Source organism: Danaus plexippus, chromosome 24 (genome assembly GCF_018135715.1).
Source record: "Danaus plexippus chromosome 24, MEX_DaPlex, whole genome shotgun sequence".
In the NCBI taxonomy this organism is placed as follows: Eukaryota; Metazoa; Arthropoda; class Insecta; order Lepidoptera; family Nymphalidae; genus Danaus; species Danaus plexippus.
In genome coordinates, this window is record NC_083552.1 from 3,807,495 (window position 1) to 3,828,971 (window position 21,477).

Consider the following 21,477-nt stretch of genomic DNA (forward strand, 5'->3'; position numbering starts at 1 on the left):
AACACTTTATCTTGTTTGTGGGCAGTTTATGTTTTATGTCGATTATTTTTGACATCAAGAATTAAGGCTCTCTAAACAAATGGTCCAGATAAGAAATATTCATCCTGTTCTAGTACAATCATTTAAATATCTGAATAAATAACAGATGTTTTATAGAAAATTAGGTACTAGAAGAACATCTATTTATTTTCCAAAATATTAAAAAGAAAAACACAGGACAAAATAGCAGATGAAAACAGAGTTATTACCGCTACCAATCAATGTCGTAGCCGGTAGGAATACTTATTTAATTTTTTCCCAAAAATTTAACATTAAATAGTATAAAGACAGCTGTAATAAAAAACATATTGTTCCTACAATAAAATTAACATGTAAAATGTTAATCCTAAGAGCGTAATGCATTAAAAGCTTTTATTTGAAAACATAATTACAGTTTTTTAAAATAAACAACATCTTGTTTTTTATCACAATTCAAAATCTCTTTAATTGACACTTTTTAAATGTACGGCCTTGGAGCCAACTAAGGAGCTGAGTTTTTTCTTAGCCCACTTTCGTGAGGTTTTGTCTGATACTAGATTTCTAGGTTAAACGAAGTCTATTATATTGTGGGCCGACGTTACCTTCTTTGTGCGTTATGAACACATTTTACAATACAGATTTTAAAAATGGCATACTTTCATATTAACCTATTTTATATTCCATAATTTAAATAACATTTCTAAACTTAGTATTAAATAAGAACACCTCTAAAACTTTGTATACTGAATACTGATAGTCAATTATTTCAATAATTGATGATATTCGATTGTCAGATAATGTTATTGTACAGATAGATATCAGACATCGGCTGCTGGTGATCAGTTGTTGTTGAGATGACAGTCGTAACACGAACAAATGTCCAACGTGATCTTAGATTAGCGATGGCATTGAAAAATTACCTTTAATTGTGTACAAATTATATTTAAGTAATGATTTAGATATAAATTATTGCTTATTTATTTTATAATATCACTGTTTGGTTTAGTGAAGTAAATTGATAGTTATAATACAAGCATCGGTGGTTCAGTAGTAGAATGCTCGCCTGCCACGCGGGCGGCCCGGGTTCGATTCCCGGCCGATGCAGTACACTTTTTATTACTCGTACAATTTTATCATCATATTATTATCATTATAAAACATTTCCATTGTTTTCAATATCATTTCATCTATTCTTTAGACTGTTATTACAAAAAAAAAAACTTTTAGAAATACTAAAATAGATACAAACAATTTTATTGCATCGTATGTATGACGCACTCGTACTCATTGCAAACCTTACATAATAAACAACAGATTCTACAAACTTATGAATATATTCAGCGACTAGAGCATAAATATAACAAACAAAGTACATTGAACTCGTCCACATCTAAAATTCCCATTATATTAGTCTCCGTAAATCTGTTTGTTTATGCAATTTATTCTAAACGCTTCTTGCACGTCTCAAAACCGTATCCATACGTACACACTGAATTTCGAATGGAGTTGACTCGATTCGTATTCATAAAGTGGGAACCTCAAAACTAATATAAAAAGTAAGCGAGGCTTATTACTTACAGCTTGTGAACATTTCAAACGGTAAATAAATTGCTTCAACTTCTCGTTTGGTAACTATGTCATCGAATGGTTTATTTTGTTATTTGAGATATTCCAGCCATTTCATACTCATATTATAGGTCAAGTTCATAAACGTAAGGGTCATGCTTATCTCAATTCCAAGAGAAAAGTCCAATATAAAATATATTTTTATTATAGTTTGGAGACAATGATAAATTCCGACAGCTTTATAATATTTACCAAATAATTCAACAAATTTAACAAGAAAGATCGTGACAATGCAACATTTTAAATTATTCGTCTCCGATGGGCACGTGACAAGTTACTTTTGGTTGTCACCGTGACAGTAACTTTAAGTGTCACTTGCTCGCTGTGACATGTGTCAAATAAACAAAAACTTGTCACGCTAGACTACGCTTGACGGTTCCGGTCGCATACTGATATGGAAATTGTTTACTGATAAATATTGCGTTTGGAGTTACGGCTAAGAATTTTAAGAAAATACCAAGAGCAAAGCTGGTATATATTTAGAATTAAAAGTTTGTATAACTAGAACAATGTTTATTTTAGAACAAAATATTGATTAAATGACAGTTGGTTCATATCAATACATATTATAAAACAAAGTCCTTCGCCGCGTCTGTCTGTCTGTCTGTCTGTCTGTTCGCGATATTCGGAAAACCTACTGCACCGATTGTCAAACAGTTATCACCCACTCGACAGCGTGATTCTCGAGGAAGGTTTTAGTATATAATTTGCTAAGTTTTTGTATTTACTTGTGAGGCATATGTCTACGAGTATACCTTAAGGATAATATACTATATCCATTTTACAACTTTTAAAAATTGGCATTCCTAAGGCGTTTATCGGAAAGCTTATTACATAAATACGGTATTAAGTCTTATCAAAATAAATTACTTCGTTTTGAAGCCTACATCAGTATCTGTAATTACTTTTTAAGTCATTTAAATCGTCCGTACCATTTGAAAGCTATCATAATATAAGTTTAATAATTCTCAAAATTAAAGAGTTATTTATTAAATGGCTATTTTATTATTAAATTTATCCTATTAAATGGCTGTTTTATATTTTTTGTAAAGAGCCCATGCGCAGCCGGGGCTGGTACATAGTGTTTAAAATAAAATTAATATTCAGTATTATAATTATTTTAACAATGATGAACCTGATTTGGAAACCATTCATAGTTATATTTAAACCTTAATCCCGTTATAATATCACAACCACAACAATGACTCAATCAAAAATTCAATTACAATTTTCATTTGTCGCTTCTTTTTGTGTGAGTTACTCCAGTAATTTTTATTTCGTCTGAATTTGTGTATGAACATTAATATCAGAAATAGTTTTATAGCATTATTAACAACTTTCACCCCATAAATTTGTTATAACACTTACCGGAGATAATGTACGATGTTAGCCACTTAACACCTACATTGACCAATACTAAAGTTTAGTGTTCCCTGGTATTATTTATTTTTAGATAAAACGAAGGTGTGTTGTGTTAGCATATAGATAAAAATAAGCTCGTTCCAACATTTCTGGGCCCCAATAAAATGTTATTATTAGTTCACGAAACAACGTCGAGTAAACGAAGATAAAGAGCTCTAAAATTCTTTAGATATTGGATGAATATAGCTTTTGGTTCTTAAAGATGTAAGTATTGCTTCTGTTAGTGACTGATGGTTTGGAACGATCATTAAAATAAAGTATTTGTTTTTCTATGAAACTAGAACACACAGTGTTCTCTATTTCATTTTTTTTTAATTTTTAACGTTTTTAAAAATTACAATAACATAAAAATACATTAAGACGGTGGGTTTTTTTCATGAGTTTGAAAAAAAAATTGATCCTACAGAATAACTAAGTGTGAATTACCTTGGAAATCTTCATTGGCTTTTGATATTCTATCAGTTCTAAATAACTATAAAATTAAGAAACCATTTTTAACAGAAATATATTAATTCACTATTTCTATGTTACCGCAAACATTGTTAGTAAATCCTATCATAAATCCACAAGGTCAACTTGAGACGAAAAAAATGATTCAATTGTATTTGTATGCTTCAACATTTTATCTATTTTATGCTTTTACTCAACAATATCATTATATGTGTACGGCCGCAAAATTGTAGAAGCCACCCTCAATTACCAATACCAACATTCCTGCCCCAAATTCGTTACGTAGGTACAAATATTGTTTCAAAAATTAAAAAATCTCTATATTTTTCATATCGTAATACACTTTTGAAATGTTTGTTATTAAGGTAAATTTATTTATTAATTTATTCAAAACAAAAGATAATGGTTACGCATATATAAAAAACAACGAATAACGAATTAAGCCATCAAAAAAACCTCATAAGGTTCAAAACAAATGAAAGTTATAAATGAATATACTGTTTAAGGGTTCAACGAAGGAGCAAAAACGGCAATCATTCAAAATAACAAATGGGACATTTAAGCCACAGATCACTCTAATTCCGAAACTTAAGAACAACAAAAAATATCCTAAATAACGTCCAAAATATTCCCACAAATAAACATTGGATGTCAGAAAACACCATTCTGTTATATTTAGAAAGCGCAGGGGTGTTCAAATCAGATATTTTAATGGATGAAATACATTATTCAGTGATACGAGACGGATGTGTCAAATACGAGATTTAAAATGTAAAACATTAAGCCTGAGATATAATCATTCAAAGCTAATGGTTTATTTAATGAACTACAAGCAAGTTCTTATATCCTCGTGTTGCAGAAGACTAAATTAAAATCTTAATAAACAAGAGCAATTTTAAAGTTAATAAAGACCAAACCATTGAGCAATTATTTACCAACCAGCGACCCTAGTAGAGGATTACTCGAAGGCCCGACAAGAGGAAAAAGTTCGTTTATAATTTTATCTTAATGGCCGCCGGAATAATGCCTGCTCTTACAAAAATTAAGTCGTGTCCCATGGAATTATTATGCAAAGGAACACAAAGCCTGTGAGGGCAACAGGCTAATTGTTAGGGCGACCGGATGTGGCTGATCTGGAAATGTTAAGGAAATACTCGCCAGCTAGAGGAAGCCAAAATAATTTACAAGAAATACGAGAGACTTAATCGACTTTCGACAAAATTGTAGTGGCAATAGAGTTGTAATTACGGGATATTTATTTTTATGAGGTTAGATACAACGGTGACAAAATTGTAAGTTCCTACTTCCAATAGCAGTATCTGTTATGTCAAGCTTACATATTTTTAGTGTAAAATGAAATCATAAACATGGAAAGACTAAAAATTATTAAAACATCTCAAGCACTTCCTAGCAAACTTAAATTTGTTAAGCGATGTATGAAAAAAATACTAATTTGCATAGCAGCAGCAATATTATTTTGTCCACATGAAATTAAAATTTTAACGCAATATCTACATATTTTTAAAGAAATTCATATCGGAACTGAAAAAGCATTTATGTTATTTCGTAAGAGTGATGAAGTAGCTAAAAGTATTCGTGAGCTTCTGTGAGTTCAGCCGTAATAAGGTTGAATGAAGAATTCACGAGCAAATTCAATCAAACGCTCCAATAATAAAATGAGAGGGACCATCTATCACGTTTGGAAATAGGTCGATCTACACATTCTTTAAAAACGAAATGTGGATCGGTTTTAACTGCATTACGGACAGAAAATGAAGGTCAGGGGAAAATTGGCTTTATGCATTGGACACGAGATTTTACTATCGCCTGAGGGGAAAAGCGCTTACGATATCTTCCGACCTGCGACCCGAGATAGCAAATGTACAGATTAGGGAAGCACTTTAGTGGGGCGACATCTGTAACGTAGTCTGTAACTTTGATAGCTGAAATAAACGCCTACTTGAGATAGGTGTCACGAGGATTTCAAGGACATTGAATGTTTTTATGGTTACTCAAATTGAATCGGCGGGGTTTCAATATTATATTATCTCTGTACAACTCACCTTTAGTTCTTGTGAGATAAAATTCACCCTTATGTTTTTGTGAGGTATTAACAATACTCTCGATTTTGGCTACAATTGTTGTAATATATCTTATTGTTAGTACTCTGCTGAATTGGTTTTAGTGCGAAAGCAACATTTGGGCAAAAATAATATTTCGGTACACCGATTTTTGCGTATACAATCCTTTGCTGCCACAAAAGGATAAATAAAACTGCTATATATCACATTCGAAATAACCACTCTGTTAACAGCGTACGTTCCGCTACTTTTTAATATCCCATCGTCATTCTGGTGACATATTTTTTTATGCATTCAAACAAACGGGAAGCAATTTCTCGCCAAATGCAAACCTAAGTAGATAATTTATGATCTCAAAGGGGTTAGAGAAATCCACGATCAAGGAATCACAAAAAGTTTTTAGCTCGTTAGATATAGAGTCGCAAATGGAATTTCTGATTCGTCCGATCATTTCACGCGTATAAAATATAATAAGATACATAAATCTGGAGCGCCGACGGCTTTCATCAAAAGGGACTTTAACATTTCGTTGGTAGAGTTTTGAATGGTATTGGTGATTTTTTTTTTTGCAAAAGGCAGGGTGTGTTATGAATAGAAACGATGCAAACGCAGTTTAGGCGGTAGGGGTTGAGAGCAAATAGCGTGTTACACCACGGGCATGGCATGCAATATTTGTTGTAGCTACTGAACTTGGGGGCAGATTAAATATATACAGATGCTGATTCGTTTATTCGATGCAATAAATTATTTCGTATATTCGTTTTCTTTTCTCCATTTATTAAATATACGAAGTCGTCGTTTATCATATCAATTGATCGGTGTTAGCTTTTGACGCTCAGTATGAATCTGGACGCAATATGGATCAATTAAAATTAATATTACAAATGATGAAAAATAAGCGATAATTGTGAAATAAAACTTAATTTCCAGCTGTGTCACACTTGTTTAAACTTTAGATCAAGCTAGTTTTGCCTTCTTATCTAAATCTGATAGGTTATAACCATAGTGTGGTTATTGGCAACAATACCAACGTTTGCTTTTAACCAGAACAGAAGTCCAATTTATGCTGGGGACTAACGAATATAACAAACGAAATATGTATAATATTAAAGGAAATTTGTTCAGATTATCAGTAATTAAATGCTATAACGTATGAAAGTTTATGTTAAACCTTTAATGTTGTATCTGGAAGTCTGTGTATTGCACTATTACACATTTTAACAGTACTTTAGTAGTCAAAGTTTAAGATAACAGCATATGAAGTACCTTAAAGCATCAAACAGCATATGTGTTTTTTGTTTAATATTCTGTTCGTTGCTTCATACCTATCGCATTTTTAAAGAAGACTTTCGAAGCGGATCACGTGAAATAAAAACATCAAATATAGTATATCCATGGATGGCATCATAAAACAGCAATAGGGAACAAAGTACATTGTTGAGTACTTTATTGGCGGGTCGAAAGCCTGAAAGTTTCGACGATGTATTAGAATTCCTTGGAAAATGACGCCAAGTTATTGAAGTTTTTTTAACTCCGACTGTTATTGTCTAAGTTGGAAACTTAGGAATGTGATGACGCGATGATGGAGAAATGAAAGCCGATGTTTCATTGTGAGAAACTTTTCTGTGTTCACGCTATACATATTATGTTTTATTTTTCTTCTATGTTTATTATTTCTACGAATCATTTAACTCTTATTCCCCACAGTCATCTGTTCGGATATCTGGCATGCTAATGTTTGATTTATGACTTATATTTTCGTAGTAATATTACGTATTGCGATTATAACGTATCTTTTATAAAATAAATTTTTACAACATATTTAATTCATATTACACAATCCATAAATTCCATTTCTCAAAAATTAATCCATCTAAGTAGATTTCCTAACTATGAATCATTTGGAACTTGTTTTCGCTGATTTTGCTCCAGTATCAAAATAGATTCCACTGCAATAAGTATGTCAGCAGGTCATTAATTTCGGATCTGAATATGTACGTGTTTGCAAAAGCATTGCGATTAGATTCTCCACAAACATAGTTTCCATCTCTCCAATTCGTATTCGTATGAAAGCAATCAATCATGATACAGACAGATTCATTATAATTTAAAAACAATGCTTCATAATACTCTTACACTTGAAACGATTAAACGGAATATGCCAAATGTATTTTAAAAAGTTACTATTGAGTTTTTTCAATGTGAAGCTCAGATTATGATATATCGAATAACGAAATATCGATATCTCGACATGTATTTGGCAATAATCATACTCATATTAACTTTTATCATTATCAATATAAACATATGATTGTTGCTATGATTTTTATTTCAAAACTTTATACCGTTCATAGGATAATTCACTTCCAACAAGTTTTTATTTAACGCTCATCCTGTAAGCAGTTCTATCTTCGCTATCTAGGTAACTGTACTAAAAAAGAAAAAGTTCTGACAACTTAAAGTAAACAAGTCGCTGCAACTACTTTCTAGTATACAGAAGCAAAGATTACATACATTAAACTGATTATATATCTTATTTAACTATACTCACAATACTTAGGTTAACTTTATGATAGTGTACATGATTAGGTACTTAAATAAAAATTATTATCACAAATGATATTATAATTATACGTAATAAATCTTAATTATTATCATATTTCAATAAAGATATTACAATTACAAGAAACCAGATAGATAAAACTAATTATCAAATGTCAATTAAATTAGGAGAATCGCAAGTACTGACTCCCAAGTTTAATTTCGAGTTTTGTAGTCCCTTTAAACGAGAGCGCCTGAAACTCGTCCCATTAAAAGTTATTACATCCTGTAATAGATCCTCAGGAATCAAGTCACTCGGTGACGGGAACCAGATGCGAAGACCACTCGAACAGAGTTTCAAACTGATTTCACTGTAAGTAAGGATCCTTGAGACGTATTAGATACGTTATGGTTTATATTAATTTTATTTCCTATATATCAAATTAATTATGTAAATGACCCTAAAAATTCGTTATTAAGGATTTTCGTATTATTTTACGATAATTCCTTATGACTGAGCATGGAAATCGTACATTCTGTAGTAGGTAACGTCTGTGTATTGAATTTTTTATATAGACTTTAATAAGAATGAAGCTTAGTGAATAATCAAAAAATGACATGAAAATAGCTCAAGATTCTATTCTAGAGAACAAAGCAAAAATATCTATTTTAACGGACTTATTTATATGAACTAATCTCGACGATGCGTTGGTTAATGAGTGCAGTACTATAGTGGAGCATGCAAACCACATTCTCGACAAAGCATAGCTCTTGCGGCACACATCTACCTTTTACATTAAACTATCTATATTTTTATAAATTATATTAGAAAAATACCTTACATTTATTTAAAAAAAAACGATAGAGAAACATTGTTTTACAAGTATTATAATGTATATGAATTTTATATAGATATTAAATATCTATTAGGTATGTCATAAATTCTAAACGAATCTTGTACACGGTTAAGCCGCTTTGGGTGGTCACTTAACCTCTCAAACAAGTCAATAAACAACCATAATATATATAAACACAAATATAACAGCGCAAATGTTGACATAACTTAGCAAATACCTTTTGTGGCTCACCGTAGTAATTTTAAAGTTGCACTAAGGTCAGTAATAAATGCTATAATAAAGCCTTCGAGACGCGGTTTCCCTTTGTGAAATAAGAAAAGAACTTTTCTATTCTTTTGTGAATTATTAATTCTGATTCATTTCATTCGCTATAATCTTACTATAACTTAAATTCGTTTCGCTGTATAAAAGATATCATTTATTTAAACTTTTAAAATATTATATATATATGTATATTCAATTTTATATTTAAATTTCGTCAAGATTAAAGCGAATGGGATTATCAAGAATTGTTATATTTAATTAAGTAATTAATCAATTGACAGCACTTACGTAATATAATCAACCCTTTAAATTATAGCGGCGTTATAAATATTATATGACGTATAATTAGTATGGGATACGATATTAATTGTTATTAATTATTTAAGCTGATTAAAACTATAGTTATGTGAGTTGGAAGATTTTCAATAGGACAAATAATGAGTGAAGAAATAAAATTTATAAGGCCTTGTTTACATTAGCGAAATCGGGTTGTTCATAACGTCATCGTTTTCTATACAAATAATACAACATATTTAAAAAGGTTTCTCAGCATTTCAGGTGAAAAAATGACGAGAATACGTCACTATTCTCGTGGATTCTTTGTCGAGGAATACTTCACTAATAAGAAAAGAAAATAAGCCCTAAATGCATTTGATTAGTTAATTTCGCTATAACGACACAGATACATCTTATTATTAAACAAAAAAGATTTGTTACAACAATAAAAGACGAAATAATGAATTTAATTAATAATTAAAGTATGATTAAGCTATAAAAAATATTTACGAGTTATTTGCGTGTCTATTGACTTATTTATGTCCAATGGAGTGGAAAACGTGAAATTAGGGCGTCACTTATTAACGCTCTTTCATATAACTTGTAACCGCGTCTCCGCTCGCGCGAAATGATAATATGTGTTATATCTGTGACTGAACAACTTCTTACTTTGATATGCCTGTAATATGTTATCTAACAATTTTATTATTTTATTTTTAAAATAACTGAAATAATATACATCAATTTCCAAGACAATATGAAATTTGATTGCAAACAATAATTAATTAACATCATGTACAATATTTTTTTAAATCCTAAGCTAATGTTACTCTCCTATTAAGTTATTTCATACAAAAATTCAAACATATTCTTGCATAGTTCAATACTTTATAAAATGATCCCTTATACTTGCCTATCCACTATTGCGTTCCAAATAAAAATAAAACCAAAAAACTATACATACAAATTTCTTTTCTCCAATTATAAATCCACAATAATTATGTTCTTAATATCATAATCAAAACATATACTTATTTTTAAGCCACAAAGATTTCAAACAATTCATATCTCATATTAACTCAATACGCCCCGTAAGAATCCATGATAAATGATTAAATAAGATACATTATAATGAACTAGTCAGAACTTATGTATAACTAATTAACAAAGGCTTAATTATGTTTGTACAATATTGATTGATAATTGATATCATAAATTAATAGAAAATCAAAATTATATTTATAAAACAATGATGTTCTATTTTTAAAAATAGCAATTGCCATTCTTAGTAACAAGATCAATCAAGGCTTTAAATAGTTTTTTATAACTTTAAGAGAGTACCAAGGAATCAAATAAATTGGGATTTAATTAGTAGTAATTACAAGCATTAGTTTAGTAACATTTATCATAGCAAACTATAAGTTAAAAAAAAAAGTTACACTAATAAATTTCTCTTATTGGTTAATAAAATGTATGCCGTAATTTAATTCTAATGGAATGGAAAAATGTTTTAAAAATGAGAAAAATATCTCAGAATATGATAATTGTTATAATTAAATATATAAATATTAATGTTGTATATGTGTTTAATTTAACTTTAAAATTCACTTTAGCACCGTTAATATTTTAAATATAGAACATAATTGCAATTATTCACAACTATAATAAGTGTAACAAAAGCGACGACTGAGGAGGCTGTATGCGGTAATGGACAAGTTGAACGACCCTTACAAAGATTGATACCTGTATAGATTTTATATCATAATATATTCCAATTATACTCTACAATATAAGCCATAGGAATAATGTACGACAATTTACGTAACTTCTCGTAAATCAGATTTTTTTTTAAATTAAGTGAAGTTTCAAATAAACATAATAGATTCGAAATTCATACATATTTAGATTTTAAATAAACATATTGAATTAACTAGGAGATAAAAACATTGTACAAAGTTCAGAAAGTCGAGGTTTGAATTATTGAAACTTTATTATCTACCGAACATGCGCAACCGAGTTTAGGAAGTAAACAAAACTTATAGACTTCGAAAGTTTACAAGATTTTTAAAGAGAGAAACTACGTACCTTTAAGAATAAATGAAGCTAATCCCAGCTGCTTTAATTTTTTAAAATGCACTATCCACTTGGAATTTTATCACAACATTCCTCTGTTAAACCACTCTTAGAAAACTGGTAGCATCTCACACTTAAAACACTTTTTGAAAGAAAAACTAAGCAAAACACTTTAAAGAAGCACTATATACCACGGGTTTTGTTCAGGAAATAACTTAAACTAAGGTTCTATGGTAAAAGATTATGTTTTGTTCGGCAAAAACTTTTAAAATCGTAGTAAACAATCAGAGCAACAATCGGCACGCGACGGCCATCTTCCGCCAAAGCAAGGTTTAATGTTGTATACGCTAGAGGACACTAGGATCCAAACTTTTATAGTAGTTAAAGCAATGTGTTAAAATTTAAATATAACATTTATTTTAATATATGAATTTGGAAAGACCGCAATTATAGATTTTTTTAATTAGATAAAGAACTATCATCGAGTAAGGGAAAAGCTTTTAATCTATATAGTTATTTATTCATTATACTAAGGTAAAATTTTGCGTCCCTATATAATTTATTGGTAGTGATGATTCTGTGATTATAGGTTTTATAAAATTATACGTAATAAAATAATGGGTATATATATGAAAACTCCAATGAAGAATAAATTGTCCCTTGCAACATTTAGCAAGATGCGGAATAATGTCACTGTCATCTTGAATAGGGACCTAAGTATAGTATTCAGTACTTATTGTCGAAGAACCTACATAATTGATTCAAAAATACCTTGGTAGGACAATAAAATGCAGAATTTGAAATTAAACATAAGAAGGAATTACAATATATATATGAAATATCTGAAAAAAAGTATTTCCTTCACATTTCTTTTTCTGTTAATGTTTATGTATGAAAACGTCTATTTAGGTGTAGTTTTTCCAAGTAAATCTAAGGGGGTTTGTACCTAATAACCATTTTGATTTTAGCAATTGACGATATTAAACTCCATTACGACGTATTAAAAATTGTTATTCTGAAACTTTCATTCAAGTTTTGACATATATAAACATTGTTATTATAATTTCGCATTTTATAAAAAATTGCCAAAAAGAAATTTAAATATGTCCAGTCCATTTCACTCAACAGTGTCAAAATATTTGATTAATGTCTTTGTTCTCATAGGACTCCCTTACACTGCATAATAAATTAAAAGTATTAATATTACTATTACTAGAGTTACGAGCAAACAGTTTATTTTGAGCTAAAAAGTTTGTTAGATGATGCTTTTTATTAAGTGACTTACTTTGTTGTGACAGAAGTGCTATCAATTGAGAAACAATTTAGTAAACATTGAGAATATTAACAAAAACTGATAATATCAAACACGAACATATAATGTTGCTGTTATCATAGTTTTCCATTTATTTCATTCTTAAATCCTTCATGATACCCCTTCACTTGTGTTTATCTCATGTTGGTATAATAGCTTTTGCTAGAGACAAAATTTCTCAGCATTCCATGGATTGACTGTGTGGGTGCCAGGTCCATTGCATTGCAGGGAGAGGAGATTTAACAGTGTCTGGGTCTTACAAGCCAGGTGTAAGTTGAAGGGGCCCTTATCTAAAGTGCATTTAACTTTGCATTTAACGCTCACCTCAACCGTCCAAGATCCTCTCTCTACCTAACCAATATTAGATGTTGGGTTTAAGATGATGATAGGAGCGAATATATGTCTGTAGAGAAATAGGTCAGGTAGTTTTAATATTTAGAATAAACATCACTTGTGTTTTGAATCCAGTATTCAAGCTACCCTAAATCCACAATCCTAAAAATCTTTTTTTAACGGGGAAGTGTTTGTCGTTAATTAAACATTTAGGTTGCATTTTACAAATTTAAACAAGTTATTCAATGACAATGATTTTTATTAATAACCAACTTCCTTATTATTTATTAAATCTGTGTATGGTTAAAACACTTTAATATTTTTGTTAAATACCACTTACAACATAACACTTGTGAAATATCAATATGACATTATTAAACTACCTGAAACTGATATCGTAAATTTAATCCCATTTAATACATTTTCTAGAAATAATTAGTTTAACACTCAAAATGAACAAAAATATTTTCTTAATATATATATACATAATATAATAAAAAAAAAGTGGAAAAAATATAGCTTGCTGTTGGAAATTGAATTATTTTAACAATCGGTGAGATGGTATTATACACCATATATGTTGTCTGTGGATCAATTAATTATAGTTGTATTTGATAACTAAATCTTAATTATTATTTATTTATGTGTGACACCAAACATTAGAGATTTTTAGGAACTTTTAAAATAATAATTGCAATTATATAATAATTAATTAATTCAATAACATAAGTCATAATTATATTAACAATTATGCAAATTCAAATAGTAATGATATTCGTCTATTTTAATAACCAGTAAATGTTACAATAATATAAAGATCCAATAAACGATAAAATTATATAATAAAGGTTTGTTTTTTCTACACCTAGCTGTAATATACAACTTCTTTTCATTTATTTTTCCGTACTAAAATATCAGAACTGTAATCTGTAAATGTATAACAGAAAAAAATTATTAAAATACTGTTACAGTTATGATTGAAAAGACAGTAAGAGCACCGCCTTCTATTTTTTAATAGCAAACTACTTAACCTGTATTTTGGCTATGTTATTATTTTTTTTATATATTTACATAACAAAATATTATAAACTTTTATTTAATGTTCGATATTCAAGTGGGATTTTATAATTCATTTTTGGAATAGTTTATATTTCCCACCGATTAAGCTGAAATTTTGTATATACATTTAACCAGGACGATAATATCTGGAACTCTGTTATATCGTCCATTCAGGAGCACAACGTATTTTAGAGTTTTATAAAATTATATTTTGTTATTTATACTCTTACAACAACAACGACAGGCAGAATGAGATTAATTAAAATTAAAAAAATCGCTCAGAATTATATTTGAATTGCATAGGTGTTGTGAGAAATACTCCCAGATTCACACAATTTATTTTTATTATATACATTTAGATATACATGTATAAAAGTTTATTATTCATAATTATGAGACTGACTGACTGACTGACTATCTTAACTAACCCGATACGCAAACGCCGCCTGTATGGAAGGCACCGCAAGTTCATCAGTTGAAAATTGAATCCACGTGACCTGAGTACTTGTCACTTGCCTATTTTAATGATCTTCCCTATTACTGTTCCGTTACAGCTTTTTACTTCTATGCCAGTGTTTGACATTCTATCATTTCTACAACTTATGACTTTTCTTCCTACTAGGGAAAGAAAGAAAAGTCCTGTTAATATTCCATATTGATGACGCCGGAGAACAAATCCTTTAAATATCCAAAACAATATAGCTAATGGGACTGGGACATAAAAGAGACTTCACACGGACGAAGTTAGTTTAGCTTAGGTTGAAATTTGTAAAGTGGGAATGCGAGTGCTCTCATTTTGATCGGATCTGCCTCAAATCTGGTTCAAGCAATTAGAAGACCATTTTGACACTTATGGTGTAAGGGAGATGCTAAAAATCAGTAGGCTATAGCAGGATACCAAAAACTACTTCATATAATGGACGCTCTTTCACGCTGAAGAAACAAATTGTCGAATTAAAAATATAGTCTTTGAACCTTTCAATTCTTTGAACCAGTTTGCCTCACACCTTGTGAGTAAGTGAAAAGTCCTGAAAGAAAGTTCGCAGTATAATGTTAAAAAAGTGCACTGCACAAAGATTTCAAAAATGATTTAAGACCGTATAAACTTCGGCTGAAGTTTGGACTTTTTAAAAAAAAAAAAAACGTAGTGTTGTGACTCCTTGATAAGAGACGCTCCACCAAACACCCCCTGACTCAAAGCTGTTTTCCGACCACTTGTGCCGCTTCTTTAAAATTGCCAGTGCATACTTAAAAATTTTTTTCAATCTTGAAAATTTTTAGAGGAATGACGTCATTTGCCGTCCGCTTCCGTAATCGTTGCCGTATTTGTTGAAACCGTTGCCGTATTGGTTGAAGCCAGTACCGGATTGGGCTCCAGTGTCAAAGAATTCACTGCCGCCGATGTCATGATTGTCTGTGTTCTCGGCGTGATTGATCTAAAGAAGGTAGAAAAATAGAACTAATATACTGTGTAAGAGTAGCTTTTGCTTCAGGTTTTAAGTGAAAATTTGTTTAAAAAATATATATTTAATTTAAATTTACCGAGGTACGGCTGCTGTGATGCTGGCCAATATCATGGAAGTTTCTCCTTCCGCCATTGTGGAATCCTCTGCTGTCCAAACCGCTGGCACCAGAACTGAAACCGCTATCTCCAAAACCGCTGCCTCGACTAAATTCAGACCCGCTAGTGCCGTATCCTAATTCATCCATTGCTAGTGGATTGGTGCGACGATTACCTAACCTAAGACCTCCCATTCTAGCGCCAGCTGGACCGAGATCGATCATGCCGTTTCCGTATCCAACATAGGGTTTTGGCTTAGCCTCAATTGCTACAACACAAGCGAGCATAGAGAAGACCTGAAAAAATATTAAAGTATACCTATGAAAAAGTTTAATTCTTCGTAATGCAAGGATCATATACAGATAAAGAATTTTTTAAATTACCGTATATTTCATTTTGCACGTTTAATGTTTTATTCGTTCGATGCTGACAGTTAAGACACGCTCAGTGGAATGATTTCCTAACAACAGGAATGTGTCTTTTATACTTATTTGATTGTAATTAGTGGTTAATTATGTTTTTTTTTTTAATATTCAAAAGTGATTTAACTATAAGAGTTGATTAGGATGTTAAGTGCGGATTAAAAATATTTAGTCACCATTAGTCCATTAGTAAAACCAATCGATTATCCGAGTTAATAAAAGTTCTAGGAAACCTTATTAAATTAGGACATCGGGAAGATTGGAAAGAATATGATTCTTAGCTGATATAACTTGACATTACAAAAGAGAAATACTAATATTTCTATAATTTAACACATATATAAAATTTGTGTCAACCCTTGGAGCTATTCTGTTAGTGTACACATAAATATTAAGTGAATTATCGTCAATCTTTTCAGTAATATGTTATTAATATCAGGTTAACAAATTTTGACTCTAAAATGTTTTCACTTCAAAAATCAAAACGTCTTTTTTAAAACGAATGTAATAATATATGTCCGTATATATCTAATACAGACCAAAGTTCTGTAATAAATGATTCGTTTCTGTAATGAAGGTATTTAAAATTAATGAAATTTATACCAGGGTGTTTATTAAAATAAAATACCGGCAAAAAAAAAATATATTTTTTTCGAAATGCCGACTCTGGCTTTTATACAGGCCTTGAATCTGTTTGGCCACGACTCTATGGATTCACCCACCCACTGTTTCCAAGGGAAATTTTGGCCACTACTCGTTCCAATGAATTTTAAAAGACTCAATGTAACCGTGTCGTTTAGAGCATGCCGTGTTTTCTAAAACTGACTATATTTTGAAGGCTCGAGGGTTGAGGACTGGCCCGGATGACGGCCAGTTTTTTAACTCTTATGGAGTCCGGGACGCTGGTTAAAGCCAGGCTTAGGTAGTTCTCGATTTCTGACTAAAAGCAGAGTCCTAATGGAAAATCCACAGTATATTTTCAAGGAGGAGTATTGCTGAGAGGTTTCACAAAATAATTCAAGACCGAATTGAGTTCTAACAGCATTCGGCGGGCCCTAACCTTTCTTTTCTTTGACAGACGAAGTGTTATTGTATCTGTTGATAAAAACTCTTCAAATATCTGGAATATCAGCGACGGCTCCATACCTGCTTTGTGCAATGAGATCACAGAAATCCTACTTTCTCAAACATCCCATTCTATATTGCGATTGGATAATTGACACGTGAACTTATGTGAAATTGCACAAATTAAAAATTTGAAAAAAAATAAAAAAATAATACAGTTTTTATGCAACAGTATATTTTATTGAAAATCTTTAAGCCAAAAGTCATTTTCTTTTCAAAGGATTTCTTTGAACGTGGAATATGTTTTTTATATAATCTTATTTCGATTCTTTAGAAGTGTAAGTGGATATACAGAATTCATTGTCTCAAAAGCCAAAAAGGAGCAATAAATATGAGAACACCTGTTGTATAAAATTAAATTTAAATCAAAAATATTGTTAAAGAGATTCAGAAAATTAAGTAGTTTGAAATTATAAAGAAAAAGGTAAATAACTTTTTCAAGTATTTATTCATTACAATACAAAGACACTGGTAAATTTTTAGAGGAATGACGTCATTTGCCGTCCGCTTCCGTAATCGTTGCCGTATTTGTTGAAACCGTTGCCGTATTGGTTGAAGCCAGTACCGGATTGGGCTCCAGTGTCAAAGAATTCACTGCCGCCGATGTCATGATTGTCTGTGTTCTCGGCGTGATTGATCTAAAGAAGGTAGAAAAATAGAACTAATATACTGTGTAAGAGTAGCTTTTGCTTCAGGTTTTAAGTGAAAATTTGTTTAAAAAATATATATTTAATTTAAATTTACCGAGGTACGGCTGCTGTGATGCTGGCCAATATCATGGAAGTTTCTCCTTCCGCCATTGTGGAATCCTCTGCTGTCCAAACCGCTGGCACCAGAACTGAAACCGCTATCTCCAAAACCGCTGCCTCGACTAAATTCAGACCCGCTAGTGCCGTATCCTAATTCATCCATTGCTAGTGGATTGGTGCGACGATTACCTAACCTAAGACCTCCCATTCTAGCGCCAGCTGGACCGAGATCGATCATGCCGTTTCCGTATCCAACATAGGGTTTTGGCTTAGCCTCAATTGCTACAACACAAGCGAGCATAGAGAAGACCTGAAAAAATATTAAAGTATACCTATGAAAAAGTTTAATTCTTCGTAATGCAAGGATCATATACAGATAAAGAATTTTTTAAATTACCGTATATTTCATTTTGCACGTTTAATGTTTTATTCGTTCGATGCTGACAGTTAAGACACGCTCAGTGGAATGATTTCCTAACAACAGGAATGTGTCTTTTATACTTATTTGATTGTAATTAGTGGTTAATTATGTTTTTTTTTTTTAATATTCAAAAGTGATTTAACTATAAGAGTTGATTAGGATGTTAAGTGCGGATTAAAAATATTTAGTCACCATTAGTCCATTAGTAAAACCAATCGATTATCCGAGTTAATAAAAGTTCTAGGAAACCTTATTAAATTAGGACATCGGGAAGATTGGAAAGAATATGATTCTTAGCTGATATAACTTGACATTACAAAAGAGAAATACTAATATTTCTATAAATGTAACACATATAAAAATTTGTGTCAACCCTTGGAGCTATTCTGTTAGTGTACACATAAATATTAAGTGAATTATCGTCAATCTTTTCAGTAATATGTTATTAATATCAGGTTAACAAATTTTGACTCTAAAATGTTTTCACTTCAAAAATCAAAACGTCTTTTTTAAAACGAATGTAATAATATATGTCCGTATATATCTAATACAGACCAAAGTTCTGTAATAAATGATTCGTTTCTGTAATGAAGGTATTTAAAATTAATGAAATTTATACCAGGGTGTTTATTAAAATAAAATACCGGCAAAAAAAAAATATATTTTTTTCGAAATGCCGACTCTGGCTTTTATACAGGCCTTGAATCTGTTTGGCCACGACTCTATGGATTCACCCACCCACTGTTTCCAAGGGAAATTTTGGCCACTACTCGTTCCAATGAATTTTAAAAGACTCAATGTAACCGTGTCGTTTAGAGCATGCCGTGTTTTCTAAAACTGACTATATTTTGAAGGCTCGAGGGTTGAGGACTGGCCCGGATGACGGCCAGTTTTTTAACTCTTATGGAGTCCGGGACGCTGGTTAAAGCCAGGCTTAGGTAGTTCTCGATTTCTGACTAAAAGCAGAGTCCTAATGGAAAATCCACAGTATATTTTCAAGGAGGAGTATTGCTGAGAGGTTTCACAAAATAATTCAAGACCGAATTGAGTTCTAACAGCATTCGGCGGGCCCTAACCTTTCTTTTCTTTGACAGACGAAGTGTTATTGTATCTGTTGATAAAAACTCTTCAAATATCTGGAATATCAGCGACGGCTCCATACCTGCTTTGTGCAATGAGATCACAGAAATCCTACTTTCTCAAACATCCCATTCTATATTGCGATTGGATAATTGACACGTGAACTTATGTGAAATTGCACAAATTAAAAATTTGAAAAAAAATAAAAAAATAATACAGTTTTTATGCAACAGTATATTTTATTGAAAATCTTTAAGCCAAAAGTCATTTTCTTTTCAAAGGATTTCTTTGAACGTGGAATATGTTTTTTATATAATCTTATTTCGATTCTTTAGAAGTGTAAGTGGATATACAGAATTCATTCTCAAGTCTCAAAAGCCAAAAAAGGAGCAATAAATATGAGAACACCTGTTGTATAAAATGAAATTTAAATCAAAAATATTGTTAAAGAGATTCAGAAAATTAAGTAGTTTGAAATTATAAAGAAAAAGGTAAATAACTTTTTCAAGTATTTATTCATTATAATACATAGACACTGGTAAATTTTTAGAGGAATGACGTCATTTGCCGTCCGCTTCCGTAATCGTTGCCGTATTTGTTGAAACCGTTGCCGTATTGGTTGAAGCCAGTACCGGATTGGGCTCCAGTGTCAAAGAATTCACTGCCGCCGATGTCATGATTGTCTGTGTTCTCGGCGTGATTGATCTAAAGAAGGTAGAAAAATAGAACTAATATACTGTGTAAGAGTAGCTTTTGCTTCAGGTTTTAAGTGAAAATTTGTTTAAAAAATATATATTTAATTTAAATTTACCGAGGTACGGCTGCTGTGATGCTGGCCAATATCATGGAAGTTTCTCCTTCCGCCATTGTGGAATCCTCTGCTGTCCAAACCGCTGGCACCAGAACTGAAACCGCTATCTCCAAAACCGCTGCCTCGACTAAATTCAGACCCGCTAGTGCCGTATCCTAATTCATCCATTGCTAGTGGATTGGTGCGACGATTACCTAACCTAAGACCTCCCATTCTAGCGCCAGCTGGACCGAGATCGATCATGCCGTTTCCGTATCCAACATAGGGTTTTGGCTTAGCCTCAATTGCTACAACACAAGCGAGCATAGAGAAGACCTGAAAAAATATTAAAGTATACCTATGAAAAAGTTTAATTCTTCGTAATGCAAGGATCATATACAGATAAAGAATTTTTTAAATTACCGTATATTTCATTTTGCACGTTTAATGTTTTATTCGTTCGATGCTGACAGTTAAGACACGCTCAGTGGAATGATTTCCTAACAACAGGAATGTGTCTTTTATACTTATTTGATTGTAATTAGTGGTTAATTATGTTTTTTTTTTTTTTAATATTCAAAAGTGATTTAACTATAAGAGTTGATTAGGATGTTAAGTGCGGATTAAAAATATTTAGTCACCATTAGTCCATTAGTAAAACCAATCGATTATCCGAGTTAATAAAAGTTCTAGGAAACCTTATTAAATTAGGACATCGGGAAGATTGGAAAGAATATGATTCTTAGCTGATATAACTTGACATTACAAAAGAGAAATACTAATATTTCTATAAATGTAACACATATAATAAAATTTGTGTCAACCCTTGGAGCTATTCTGTTAGTGTACACATAAATATTAAGTGAATTATCGTCAATCTTTTCAGTAATATGTTATTAATATCAGGTTAACAAATTTTGACTCTAAAATGTTTTCACTTCAAAAATCAAAACGTCTTTTTTAAAACGAATGTAATAATATATGTCCGTATATATCTAATACAGACCAAAGTTCTGT

At 31.1% G+C, this 21,477-nt stretch overlaps 4 protein-coding genes and 1 non-coding gene across 5 annotated transcripts in view; 1 reads left to right on the forward strand and 4 right to left on the reverse strand.

Annotated features, from left to right (window-relative positions):
• LOC116775879 (uncharacterized) overlaps positions 1 to 11,923 on the reverse strand; it is a 282,405-nt gene extending 270,482 nt beyond the window's left edge. The window contains exon 1 of the mRNA XM_032668891.2: positions 11,621 to 11,923. The gene's annotated coding sequence lies outside the window, so the exon portion shown is untranslated. The remainder of the gene's footprint in view (positions 1 to 11,620) is intronic.
• On the forward strand, positions 1,052 to 1,122 carry Trnag-gcc (transfer RNA glycine (anticodon GCC)). The gene has a single exon. It is a non-coding gene; the product is annotated as a tRNA-Gly (tRNA).
• A 3,666-nt stretch (positions 11,924 to 15,589) lies between the features above and the next one.
• On the reverse strand, positions 15,590 to 16,342 carry LOC133319539 (heterogeneous nuclear ribonucleoprotein A3 homolog 2-like). The gene is made up of 3 exons (XM_061524418.1): positions 16,257 to 16,342; positions 15,855 to 16,169; positions 15,590 to 15,748 (listed from the first exon to the last, which is right to left on the reverse strand). The coding sequence occupies exons 1-3, from the start codon at positions 16,266 to 16,268 to the stop codon at positions 15,590 to 15,592; spliced, it is 486 nt and encodes a 161-aa protein (XP_061380402.1). The 5' UTR covers positions 16,269 to 16,342.
• Positions 16,343 to 17,892: 1,550 nt separating this feature from the next.
• LOC133319537 (heterogeneous nuclear ribonucleoprotein A3 homolog 2-like) lies at positions 17,893 to 18,651 on the reverse strand. Its single transcript, XM_061524405.1, has 3 exons — positions 18,567 to 18,651; positions 18,165 to 18,479; positions 17,893 to 18,058 (listed from the first exon to the last, which is right to left on the reverse strand). The coding sequence occupies exons 1-3, from the start codon at positions 18,576 to 18,578 to the stop codon at positions 17,900 to 17,902; spliced, it is 486 nt and encodes a 161-aa protein (XP_061380389.1). The 5' UTR covers positions 18,579 to 18,651; the 3' UTR covers positions 17,893 to 17,899.
• A 1,535-nt stretch (positions 18,652 to 20,186) lies between these two features.
• On the reverse strand, positions 20,187 to 20,990 carry LOC133319538 (heterogeneous nuclear ribonucleoprotein A3 homolog 2-like). The gene is made up of 3 exons (XM_061524409.1): positions 20,884 to 20,990; positions 20,482 to 20,796; positions 20,187 to 20,375 (listed from the first exon to the last, which is right to left on the reverse strand). The coding sequence occupies exons 1-3, from the start codon at positions 20,893 to 20,895 to the stop codon at positions 20,217 to 20,219; spliced, it is 486 nt and encodes a 161-aa protein (XP_061380393.1). The 5' UTR covers positions 20,896 to 20,990; the 3' UTR covers positions 20,187 to 20,216.
• Between the last annotated feature and the right edge of the window lie 487 nt (positions 20,991 to 21,477).

Coding starts and splice junctions, on each gene's coding strand:
- LOC133319537 (XM_061524405.1), bottom strand. Junction 18,059..18,164: donor ATCACAGCAGCCGTACCTCG/GTAAATTTAAAT, acceptor TACCTTCTTTAG/ATCAATCACGCCGAGAACAC.
- LOC133319539 (XM_061524418.1), bottom strand. Junction 15,749..15,854: donor ATCACAGCAGCCGTACCTCG/GTAAATTTAAAT, acceptor TACCTTCTTTAG/ATCAATCACGCCGAGAACAC.
- LOC133319538 (XM_061524409.1), bottom strand. Junction 20,376..20,481: donor ATCACAGCAGCCGTACCTCG/GTAAATTTAAAT, acceptor TACCTTCTTTAG/ATCAATCACGCCGAGAACAC.